The 12991-nt window shown below is 32.8% G+C and overlaps 1 protein-coding gene across 1 annotated transcript in view; it reads left to right on the plus strand.

The window, feature by feature from the left end:
- Positions 1-6486: 6486 nt before the first annotated feature.
- LOC107444961 (uncharacterized) overlaps positions 6487-12991 on the plus strand; it is an 8346-nt gene continuing 1841 nt past the window's right edge. The window contains exons 1-3 of the mRNA XM_071181698.1: positions 6487-6607; positions 7647-7891; positions 12161-12438. Coding sequence (XP_071037799.1) covers positions 6553-6607; positions 7647-7891; positions 12161-12438 — 578 coding nt within the window. The 5' untranslated portion in view covers positions 6487-6552. The remainder of the gene's footprint in view (positions 6608-7646; positions 7892-12160; positions 12439-12991) is intronic.

A 12991-nucleotide genomic window follows, 5' to 3' on the forward strand; every position in this document is an offset into this window, starting at 1 on the left:
TTTTTTTTTTTTTTTTTTTGAAAATTATAGATTTAAATATTTTTTTTTGGATTCTTATTTAAAATACTAGTTTATAAATACTGTCATCTACATAACAGCTTCCACCATTTGTCATTGCGAATACTGTGAATGGCGTAGATCAACTGGAAGGTTTTATGCCGGATATTTTACGCGCCATTGCAGGGTGGATGAAACTCAGGTAAATATACTATACATACAATTTCACTATTTTTATAAAACAATCTCTCTTATTTGTAAAGCTCATAATAGTACAGCAAAAATCGCTTATGAATTACAAAAATTCTAAACTAGAGATGAAGGACTAGATAGCATGTTCAGACGTGTAAATAAGCAATAGTCAAAAATAGTACTTTTTATACATTAACATTATTTGCAAATTTTAAACCATATTATACACTGTTAATTGAATAATTCCAAGAAACCAAATCGGGAAGATAAACTTAAAATTTGGGCCTATTTTTGAGCTCTCAAAATGTGTCGACTTTTTGACCATCGTCATATATGTTGAAGCAAATGAAGAACCCTGGTTTTGACTCCTTTAATTAAGTGTTAGAGTCGCCCACAAATGGCCCACAAATGATGCAATAAGCCTCTGTGGAGCTCTTCCCTATTGTGAAATATTTCTTCGTGTGCTTTTGAACAGGTGATGATAGAGAAACACTCCAAGCCGCTCGTGTTCACGTTTCTAGGCATGAATTTCAAAGCAGTTTTATACCTGATGATCTGCTTTAACTTCAACAAAATATAGTCGCAACATTCATGTGACCTCCTGTTATACATAACGTTTTTAAACCTATACATTTAAAAAACAAATGGAGAAAAATATCAATTAAAAAAATCTGCAACGAGCATAACTAATTTCAGATTTTAAATCTTCAAAACTGAATTAGACGAAATTAAGTATTTGAATAAAATCAACCAAAAGTGTGTTCCCCAATGTAATTTACAAGTGTTAAGCAATAAATTGTTAAGTAAATAAACGTTGTTTTAACAGTTTGGTTAACATTTCAGTCATGTTGTGTTTCAGGTACACTTTCTTCAGGGACCCGTATGATAGTTATGGCACATTGACGAACGGCAGTTATGATGGCATGATTGGTATGCTACACAGAAATGTAAATAGCTTACTTTCGATTTTGATTCAATAATTGATAATGAAATTAAATAAAACAAGCCAAACATCTCATTTTTATTTTCGTCACAATAGTGACATAAGCTTGAGAAATAAAAATTTGCCTTAATAACTTTTGGCGAAAAGGTTAATTTTTCTCCATTGTTGTTTATAAATGTAATCATTGTGACATACCGCCCATCACCTGTACTTTTAGTACGGCTAATACTGAGTGAAATGTATTTGAAATCAAATAATTTATTTTATACGTTAGCGGTATCCAAAATTAATAATATTTTAAAATTCTTTTGAATCTTTAAACAAAGCAGAAAACACATAAATTATACTATTAATTAACCTAATGCATTCAAAACTTCTTTATAAAACAATTGAGAAAGAAATCCATTTTTTCTCATCGTTTCTCATCGTAAACGTTTTTTTTCCTCGTGAGATCTTTATTTCATAAGCTCGTGGTAGAGTAGATATGAATCAAAAATTGCAAAATCCAGAGAGAGATAACATGCTGCCAGATAGTTTTTTATATTAACATTTATTTTGAAATAATTTTTCAAAAAAAAGAAAGCGAAGAAAGATAAAACCTTTTTCCTATTTGAATTTTTATAACCTTCGTCAACGAGAAAAAGTATTTCTCTTTAATTCCTTCGTATTAAGACGAACAATCGTTATTCCGTAGATTAAATGTTTAAGTAAAAATGATTATTTTCCAAATACAGGTAATCACCCATTTCGCCTAGAATAGCATATTGACGAAATGCTTTTACATAAAGCTGCTACAATTTTGAAGCTTACATATTTTGAAGAAAAAAATATTCTATCTGTTTGAGGAAAATATCAACGTTTAAGGAAGAGCGAAACAATGATGAGTGAGAAGCAATTACGGTGATTGGTGAGCGAAGCATCCTAGTAAATTGAATAATATTTTTTCCTCAGCATGCGTTATATTTAAGATTAACGAAGATTAATTTTACACTTTCAACAAAACATTTCTAAGAATCTTTTTAGATCTCATTATTTTGATGAAACCTTTAAAATAAATAAAACCCAACTTCAAGTCAACCTTAAAAATATAAGTGTACATTGATTTGTAAATATTTTCGGTTTTAAATTAATAAAATCAACTGATTTAAATCTACCAATCCTGATAACTTTATGTTCCATATTCCAGGAAGTAGACCTAATCATGAATCCAATTCTTCCATTGGATGAACATTTAAAGTTTTCCCGCTTCACGAATCCCATCACTATAGAAGCCTACACCATTCTGTCGGGGAAAGAGACTGATGAGGCCGGAGTATTCCTCTACTTCAGTGTTTTATCGAAAACGGTAAAATGATTAGTGTACTTTTGACAAAATATACTCATGTGTCCGCGTATTAAATAATTTTTAGTTAATGGATAATTAAAATTTCCTTGGTAATAGGAATGTTTCAACATCCAAATAACGTTTTGAGAAATAAGATGTACGAATAACGTAGCTTGAGAATTAATGGTGGTTGGTGACGTATGCCTGTTAAGTCAGAGGGGTGCGATTTGTTCTTGTTTTCTACTGGCGCCATCTATAGCCAAGAATTCGACTTCTGCCACACCCATACTTCACGCCCGTTTATAGGGCGGACCCATTCATACATCCATTCATTCATCCATAGATCGTAATTTTGGCCTGAAGTAGAGACACGGAGTTACTACACGGAGAGTCTTTGGCCTGTGGGGTTCGAACCCACGAACTCGCGAACATGGGCCCAGCTCTCTACTGACCAGGCTGTTCCGGCCCAGAATTAATGATTGAGAATTAATGGATATTGAATGTGGGGTGTTTAATGGCAAATCGTCCAAAAAAAAGGGACATGCAGTTCAAAACAAATTGTATTAAAGCAAAAAAGTACAGTGGGTGATCGGTTAACGAACAGATCGGTTAATGAACAAATCGGTTAACGAACACTTTCACGAAAGATTTTTGTGTTCGGTTAACGAACACATATTCGGATAACGAACACTTTCAAGAAAGATTTTTTGTGTTCGGACAACGAACACATATTCGGATAATGAACAAAACGAATTCTAACGAACACTTCTCGGCCTGAAAAAAAGTACTATTAAATGTTTGTTATCATTTTGCATACAAAATAAGATCACTGAAAGGAGAAATGTTTAAAGCATGCTTAGTATTGATAATTACTAAATGAAACTTGAATTAACAATGAATTTAAAGGTCATTCAATAATTATTATTATAAAGCTTAAAACACTTCTCGTTTACCACTCTGAGAATCCCAGAGCATTCAAAAAAAATTCCATAATTAAGAACAAACTGCCAGTAATGTGGAGATCGAATCAGAGGGCATGGGTCACGCAGTATCTTTTCAAAGAATGGCTATTTGAAGTTTGTGCCCCGAGCATCAAGGACTACCTTGATACCAATGACTTGCCGTTGAAAGCACTGCTGCTATTGGACAATGCACCAGGACATCCAAAGGATCTTGAAGATAATTTGTTGACAGACTTTCCCTGGCTGACAGTTCAGTTTTCACCTCCGAATACGACTTCGCTGATTCAGCCGATGGATCAGGAAGTTATTGCGGCTTTCAAGAAATTGTACACTCGCGCGCTGTTTCGTCGGTGTTTTGAAGCAAGCCAATTCTCCTCAACAATGACTTCAAAAAAGTTTTGGAAAGAAAAATTTGACATTCTTGAAGCTATTCGTATCATTCAAAAGGCGTGGTCAGAAGTCACACAGCAACAGTTGATTTCTGCTTGGCGGAAGCTGAGTCCATCCTTCATTCATGGTGACAGAGGTGATCAGGGAGACACCCCTGAAATTATGGATGAAATTTTGACAACCGCTAGAGATCTAGAATTGGAGGTGAACGAGGATGACATAGAAGAGCTAATAATGGGACATGAAGATTAACTGACGACAGAAGATCTCCAAGAAATTTTGAATGAAGAACACCAAGAAACACAGCGAAATGTGTCTCCTTCTGAACAAAAGGAAGACGAAAGAGGATACCAATGCCGACATCTGCCGTTAAAGATCTTTTGAAAAAGTGGGAGGATGTCAGAGCAATAGTCTTAGAATGGCACCCAAACTAAGCTGATGTCAGTAGGGTTGGGGATTTTTACAACGACAAGGCTATTAATTACTTCCGGAAAATAATGAAAAAGAGAGAAAAGCAATCGACATTGGATATGTTCTTCAACGCCCCATAAGCAAAAAATGAAAAGGACTGATTAATATGCAAGACTATATGTATGTATTATTTTTTAAAAACCTTAATAAGAAATTATAAATTTTTTTAAATTTAATTTTTAGGGTCTCCAGAACGAATTAATTGATTTCACATAGAAGTCTATGGTGAATCGATGATCGGTTAACGAACAATTCGGATAGCGAACATAGTCTTGGAACGGATTATGTTCGTTAACCGATCACCCACTGTACATTAAAGTAAACAAAAGGTATTCCCACGAGATCCCATTGCGAGCCAAGAGGATAAGATTCCACAATTTTCAGACCAATAACATAATTGCAGTAATGTGAACAGCATTATACACATGATGTCCTGGTTGACACCGATTTAAAGCTGGATGAGTCATAGAATATCGAACCCTAGACCTTTGCAAAAGCAACGACTGAGCCATTTACCACTGAGCCATTGCGTCTCCAGGTATAGGTGCAGAATACAAAGCTACTGTTTGTTTAAAATAAGAACTCCTCTAGACATTCGTCTGGACCTGTGGTGGTGACTATGGTAACGAGGTACGACTATTTCAAGTAGGGGTGCGAAGTCACTGTTTTGGAGTGGTTTCAAATCAGGTCACAGGGAGAACGGGAATCTCTTTCTTCCGTCTATTGTGTTAGTCCTAGAGCCCTCCCTAAAATGCGCCATTCTTGTTTCTATAGCACCAGGTGACCTCAGACTTTGTGACGGGAAGAGTTCTAAGCTTAGACAGACTATATATCTCAACACTTTGCCAACTATCAACACACGACCGATCGGAGAGATGTCCCCGATAGTTAGATGTAACTGTCAAAAAATGCACGATGGCTAGCTAATGTTCATGCGCAATTCGTTTGGTCCAGGAAGAGTTAATAAAATGGACAAGATAATATGTGGTAACGAAACTAATGATTTTGTAATCTTTTCTGGCGGGTTCATTATTGAATGGCTATTATAGGCCTGAAATAAAAGAAATCTAGTGACGTGGAGGTAAATAAGTTAGGAAGAGGCGTAAAATCTAATTCGTTAATTCAACGTATCAAAATAGTAGATCTTCCTAAAAAGAAGTATTAATTGATAGTTAGAAAATCCGAATGCAAAATGTTGAGCTTAAAAATATTTTATGTATCTTGCACAAAACAAGAAAAGGAAGTCGACCACTTCGATTAATTTATGATTTAATAATTGGATCTTCACGTTCTATGACTCTTTGTTGATAGATCAAGTGACTGACCTCAAATATGCTAATTAATTAATGCAAATATTACTATAACTTATGAAATCAGACACAAAAAATGCACTTTTCTGAATAAACATACCAGATTTCTGAGACCCTAAATATAGGGCGGAACAATAGTCTTAATAGTTTGTTCAAGACAGCGAACCAAAATTAAGATTCCTTATTGTTTTGAATTTCAAAAATTAATTTTAAATTTTGCCATGTAAAATATTTTATAAAATGACGTACAGAATTGTATATCTAACAATTCAAATCTTTTTTAGACTGTTATGAAATAAAACAATAAAAATATTAAATATTTACTAAAAGTTTTTTTTTCACATAGTTTTTTTAATCATTAAATTATCTTTGGACTAACGATCTTCGCAACAGTGATCAAAAATTTTTCAATTCACTTAAAAAGATTTCGAGATATGGTGAAATATGCAAAAAGTAAAATTAACATTAAAGGATCCAAACTTCGGACAGCTCTCCTGAGCAAACTATTGGGACCATATTTCCCAGCCGCTCTACCCAATATTTTTGGGGTCCGAAATCTGAATGCATCAAAAAGGAAGATATGTTTATTCAGAGGAAGTATGTTTTTTCGTCTGATTTCGTATTTTAAAATATAGTCTGCACTAATTATTTAACATATTTGAAGTCACCTTCTCGAACCATTAAGATTGTTTCCCAGAACGTTAAGATCCACCCATTAGATCAAACGTTATTCAAGACGACGTTATATTTTGTTCACAGTAACTAAGAATAATGCTAATTTTTCTTAACAGATCATTAAATACAGTTTTCAATGCTCCTTTTTTTATTCATGCAAACCATAACTCATCATTTCCATCGCAATTATAGGTGTGGTTGTGTATAATAGTCACTCTGATCTTGATCTCATTGACAACAGCGACACTTTACAGAAGAAGCAAAGCTTATTCAGATCACTTTAACTGGATGAAAGTGACATTTCAATATGCATGGATGCTATTTTCCTACATGCTAAAACAGGGTAATATTACCATACGATATTTCAACCTCGTTTTTTTATTGCGTAATTTTATATAAACATACGTCGTTAAGATAAAAATGGTTAACACGAATTTTCGCTTAAGACGAAGAATAACTGTTTTCCTGCCACGTTATCTTGGGAAGCAATTATTGAATCTTATGACAAACCTTTTAAGACGAAGAAATTTTCCCCCCGTTTAAGACGAAGAAATGGTGTGACTAATGAAAACAATTTCCTCATTCCAACATAAGTGACAAGCATCCAAGTAAACAAGTTTACCGTTTTTCTTTGAACTGAAAAAGAGGAAATAATGCATTAGTTCTTGGAACAAAGTAAAGAGGTCTATGTTAGTTCACAATTATCTGCAATTGGAGATGTCACCGATAAAAGTTAGGTTAAAATTAGGGGTTAGTTTTTATAAGTATTATTATGTAAGCACGTTGTCGATTCTAGCTATATTAAAGCTCGAATTACGAAAATGAGGGAACTGTTTAGTTATCTTCTATTTTAGCAATAAAATGCTAAAGGACATCAATGAGTGATAGAGCCTTTTAATTTATTTTTATTTATTTATTTATTTTGTAAACATATGCGCAATTTTCCTATCCAGGAAAGTTCAACCGGTTATGTTATGCTAATGTTTTTTTTTCTGAATGAAGCAGAAATTTAAGAGTTTGGGACGTGCCGGGTGCACAAAAGGGTTTTCATTAGCTGGCTATTACCCGGACACGTCGAAAAAGTTTCTCCTTATTTCCCCATTGTTATTTCCTTGTTCAAACTTATTTCCTTTATACCCATTGATTAGATCAACTTTACACATGTTTCTCTCCTTACTGCTCTACCTTCATTTGACGTTTAGTCACGAGGAAGGTTCTTGTTTATAGAACTGAAACTATAGTATGTCAATTTATGTACTTTCATTAGTGTTTTATCCATGCTGATTTTTCGCTTTAGACTGATTTTACCCTTTCCTATGTTGTGTATTTTTATGTTTTTAATTTTATTTCATATCAATAACAATTTGCTTCTCCTAATCTAGTACCTTCGGAAAAATGGTTGCTAAGGAAGCAAAAAGGTGTGCCGACTTACTTCCTGCCTTTATTGACAAGCCTGTGGGTTCTGTGCGTGGCCTTTCTTGTGATGAACGTTTTCCAGAGCCTCCTCGTGTCGAAGCTCACTCTGAAGAAGTCCAGTCCTTACATAGACACTCCGGAAGATCTTGTTGACAAAAAAAATATTCAGTGCCTTGCTCCCAGAGAGATACAAATCAAACACGTTTTTAAAGTAAGCTATGTGATCCATTCCTGCGTGGATAGCATAAATAATTCTAGGCACCATCAACGTTACAGATTCCCCCCCCCCCCCAAAAAAGTTTTTTTCAGCTCATAGCCCGTGTAAGACACTGTTAGAATTTCCCTTCTAAATTACTGTAAAATGGCCGGTAGCAGTCTGTCCGTCCAATGAAGCGTTAAGTTTAATAAACGAAAATCAATTTTCTGGTGCTAAGCAACTTTATGGTGCTGCCATCTATGCTTGAGTGTGAGTATCATATTCTAATAGTCCGGAGTCACAAAATAAGGAGTGAAAGACACTGCAAACTCTTCATCCGTTAAAGAAAATGAAGGAAATGTAGTGCTGTCAATGCTGAAACTCGATACCTGTCGGTCATTTGATTGACAGATTAGCCCTCTCGGCTATGTACCCAGTTGAAAGGAACTAAGTGCTTTCATTATATGTGCATAGTTAGTGCGATAAAAATCTGATTGTTTAACCGTATTAGGTGAAAGCAGTTAATAAGCAGTTTTCTCAAAGTTTAGAGTTTGAATACCATTTTAATTACGGTTATTTCACTGTTTTTATGTAAGTATGGTAAAATAGCAATGAAATAAATCGTTACTAAATCATTTTTACGCGATCGATTAAAGGGCCAAATCATTGAACGTACAGAATTTAGTTTCATGTTTAGTAGGCATAAATTTATGGAATAAAAGTTTGCGATATTTATAACATTTTGATTCTGTCCAGTCTGAGTAAAATAACTGTTTGATTTTAAAGAAAATAATAATATTAACCCATTATCTATTTTAATGCTGTCTGCTTTCCTGTCTTTGTTATTATTGAAAAACACGGAGTAGAGATCGAAATTATCCGTTAAAAACAAAAGGAAACGGAAAGGTGAAAACGGAACGTAATCTTACATCAAAAACAGGTAAATGGTTAAATAAATAATTAAGGAACTGAGAAGAAAATAGTTGATAGTTAACAAAATAATTATCAAAAAATTAGCTGTCTGGAGGAAGAGTATGACGCTTTGCAGTTGCATTAAGTTAGTGGCTGAAAAAACGTTTGCTGGAATAATTCTCTTTTGAGAAAGTATAACATTTAAACAGAATTCTTTTGATTTGGATATANAAAACTTAGGTTTACGTAGGAATTAATAAAGTGTCAATTTTGGTGCAAGATAGTCGGCTTTATTTATTAGGAAATAAAGGTAATTTTTGGTTTGTATGCAACTGGCAGTTTATCTACATAACACCTTATCTAAAAGGTAAGTGATACATTTCATTAATATATACATATATATATATGTATATATATTATTTTTAGAGAATTAGGAAACATTCTTACTTAATCTGGTTTAATGTGCACCAATCAGCTATCTTCAGGTTAAATTTAATAAAACTTTTTTGGCTATAAATGAAAAGCAGCGTCCGAACATTTCGGAGAGCTTTCCAAGCCGGGGAACTCATCTAATTTTTGACCTCAAGATAAACCTAGTAAAATAAAGAGATTGTTTAAATTCTCTTCGAGGATATTTTTAAATAATTTGAATGCTATGAGAACACAAAGTTATTAGACAGATAAGGTTATGCTCTTCTCATGCATATTTTGTGAGCCTAAACCAAATCACTGTTTTCACCATGCACTATTGCATTCTAGAATGTCATTAAAAATTTTAAATTATGTAAATACAACTTTCCTTCATAATTTTTAACAATGTTACTTCTTTTATAATATACAGACAACATATAGATGATGTATTTATTAAGTGACCTAATACGCTTAAATTAGTTTTTTTTTAAAACAAAGGATTATATTCAAGAATGTTATCATAATCGTAAAATTGCTTAAATCAGCATCATCAGCATTGGCACGACAGCCCTTTGTGAGCCTGGGCCTTCCTCCGAAGCTTTTCCCATTCTGCCCTTCTCCCAGCAATTGTTTTACAGTTCTTTACTTTTAGGATGGCAAAATCCTCATCCACACAGTCCTTCCATCTCTTTTTGGGCCTTCCTCTTGGCCTTTTATTGGAGGGGGTTGCATTAGAGACTCTCAATGCTGTTCGTTCTGGGCTCATTCTCACTACATGCCCGGCCATCTCATTCTACTTAATTTAATAGATTTAATGATATCATCGCCATCATAGAATCTATATATTTCAAAATTATATCTTTTCCTCCAGTTGTCGTTATCGAGTATAGGGAAGATGGTTCGTAGGACCTTCCTTTCGAAGGTTGCTAATAACTTCTCTTCCCTTTTTATTAAAGTCTATGTCTCTGAAGCATAAGTCAAAACTGACTTGATTAATACCTTATAAAGTAAAAATTGCTTAAATAAAATTTCGTATTTTGACAAACAATAACGGCATATATTATACTAAACATTAAAATGTTATAAAATGTATGATTAGATTGTTCATTTAAAATCCTAATAACTTACATACTTACGAAACAAAAGTTTCTGTTCAGGACTTTAATTTAGTTTTTACATACTGAAATTTAGATAATTCAAACAGCATTGAAACAAATTTTTAGAAGGATTCAAAGATTTTTATGTAACTTTTAGTACGAATTGTGACGTGACAGAAAATAATTAAAAACCATTCCTTTTATTTCGCGTGAAGGAAACTTGAAAATAACGAATGAAGTTAACAAAATCAAATGTTGGGAATAGAAACCATTCTTGTATTAAAATGAAGTAAAGAAAAATTGCAATACTGTATTGAACTTATCTAATAAAAACACTACGGTAATGAACTTTATTCATCAGTCACTGTGTCATATTGTTTATTTGCATGCAATTTGAATTTTTTTTTAAAAAACTAAAGTTTAATAAAAGTTCCGAGCTTTGCTTCTTTTTTTGAGCATAATGTATTAAAAGTTTTCAGTTCGTGTCATCGCAACTTACTATTTTTTTTTTACCGTCCAAAGTTTTTAATATGTCTTCAGCCCATTTTTTTTTTGTAAACCGGAGGGTTTTGTTTAATTCATTTACATTATTTGATCATTTACATTATATTGATTTAAGAGGTAGTTTTTGACTTAGAATAACATGTAGTTTAAGTAAATAACATCTATAGGAATAATATCACGAACCTACTTAATCACGAACGCTAAAGGACTTAAACAAAAAATTATGCATATTTAAGACAAATCTTGAGAATACTTAAATCTTGAAACTCAAAAAAACATTTCAAAGGTATTACTAATTTAATGAAAAGAAATTTAACCTTGCAATAAAGTAGTGCGCAAAATTAACAATTTATACAGAGTCAGAGATTCGTCCTCATTCTTTATGAGAAAATTGAAACAGAATGTTTTTATTAGTTAAATTATATTAAACTTATTTCAGATGTCATACAAAAAAAACATGTACAATTAACAGTATTGAACATTTAAATTACATGTAAAAATTTAAATGTAAATTACAAGTAAAAATTAACATGAAAATTATATGTAAATGCAACATGTAAAATCAAAATATATTTCAATTGTATTAATTTAAAGGAATTTATTGATGAATCGATGATGAATCATTAATGAATAGAAATCAAAAATAATTTTTTAACTTTAAAAAATTTTATCAGAATTGTAACGCAAGATTAAATTAATACAGAAATTAATATTTAATTATGTATTCTAAGAGCACAAACTACTTTAAAATTCAATTTAACCATTCTGACAAGTCTGGGTAATTTTGTTATAAATAAAAAAATTTTTTGGCTATTTTGCGGTAGATAAACTTTTTCCATTTCTTATGGTTTTTCAGTTTCTTTTACTTTTAGACAAACATTTTCTCCGGAAAAAAACATATCCCTAACTCCTCACTTTCATTGAGAATGTGGTAAAGTATAGTTCTAATATTTACATTTAACTAACTTTTTTTTAATATTAAAACTTACATCGTTAGTACTTCAATGAAAGTTCAATGAAAATTTTTTTAAACTCCAATAATAGCTTTAAGTAAAATGCAGTGCTCTAAAAGTAATTTATATGCGGACAAATTATAATATAAAATATAAATTTGAGGCTTCAAAACAGTTGTTAATATAATATGAAAGACAATAAAATATGTGATTAGGGTCTAATGAGCTTGTGACGTCATAAATTCAGCTATCCGAAGAAAGCGGAAATAAGCATCGGGAAGAGAACATGAGAACCTGCTATTCATTAACCTTGATGACATTATATGTGTGATAATTATCTTATGTGATATATCATTAATAATTATCTTATGTGATAATTATCTTATTAATTATCTTACTTTCGACAGAAATCCGAGAATGCCAAATTTAGAGCAGCTTGGAATTACATTTCCCATAACATGCCACGCTCTGAGGCTTTTCAAGACCGGACACTGCGTTATGTGGAGAGTGGCAAATATTGCATCATACATGGTCATCTGATATTCAAGAGCCGCCTCAAAGAGTTCTTCAAAAAGTATGGAACCTGCAATTTTCATCTGTCTGAAAAATACTTCTACCCTTTCTCTCTACCCATAATTCTTCACAAACAAGACACAGATGATTTCTACGAGACATTTAACTTGGGGTAAGAAACCATTTATTAGTTAAAACGAAAGAGAATATTTGTATTTAAACTACGTGATTATCACTAGATCATTTTAATTGACAGTTTGCTAGGAGTGAACATATCGAGATAGCCTAATAAATTACTCTTCCTTTTTTTTTTATTTGAAAACAAAATTAACTCTCGCCAGAGGCAGATCTTTTAATTAATTTACTGTCCCGCAGTGGACTGATAGTAAAGACACGGTTCCCAATAGAACACTGAAGTCAAGCATCACTGGCTGTGGTCAGTAAGCGGGTGGGATACCACTTTGATCAGCCTGTCTAGGTTGCGATATCGGTTCTCGTTAAACTGTTCTACCGTAAAGTGCTCGACTTCGCACCGGCGGTTGAGCTACCAAAGCAGGGGAGCCATCCCCTCTGCAGATGATCAAAATTGCGATGGCATGTCTTTGGATCATCCTCAGGGATGTTTCCCAGACCGTCGCCAATAGCACATTGTACAGCCTTAGTGCTACTTAAATATATTACCTACATTACCTACCACCTTTGGATCACCAGCTTGATCAATATAT

Source organism: Parasteatoda tepidariorum, chromosome 6 (genome assembly GCF_043381705.1).
Source record: "Parasteatoda tepidariorum isolate YZ-2023 chromosome 6, CAS_Ptep_4.0, whole genome shotgun sequence".
In the NCBI taxonomy this organism is placed as follows: domain Eukaryota; kingdom Metazoa; phylum Arthropoda; class Arachnida; order Araneae; family Theridiidae; genus Parasteatoda; species Parasteatoda tepidariorum.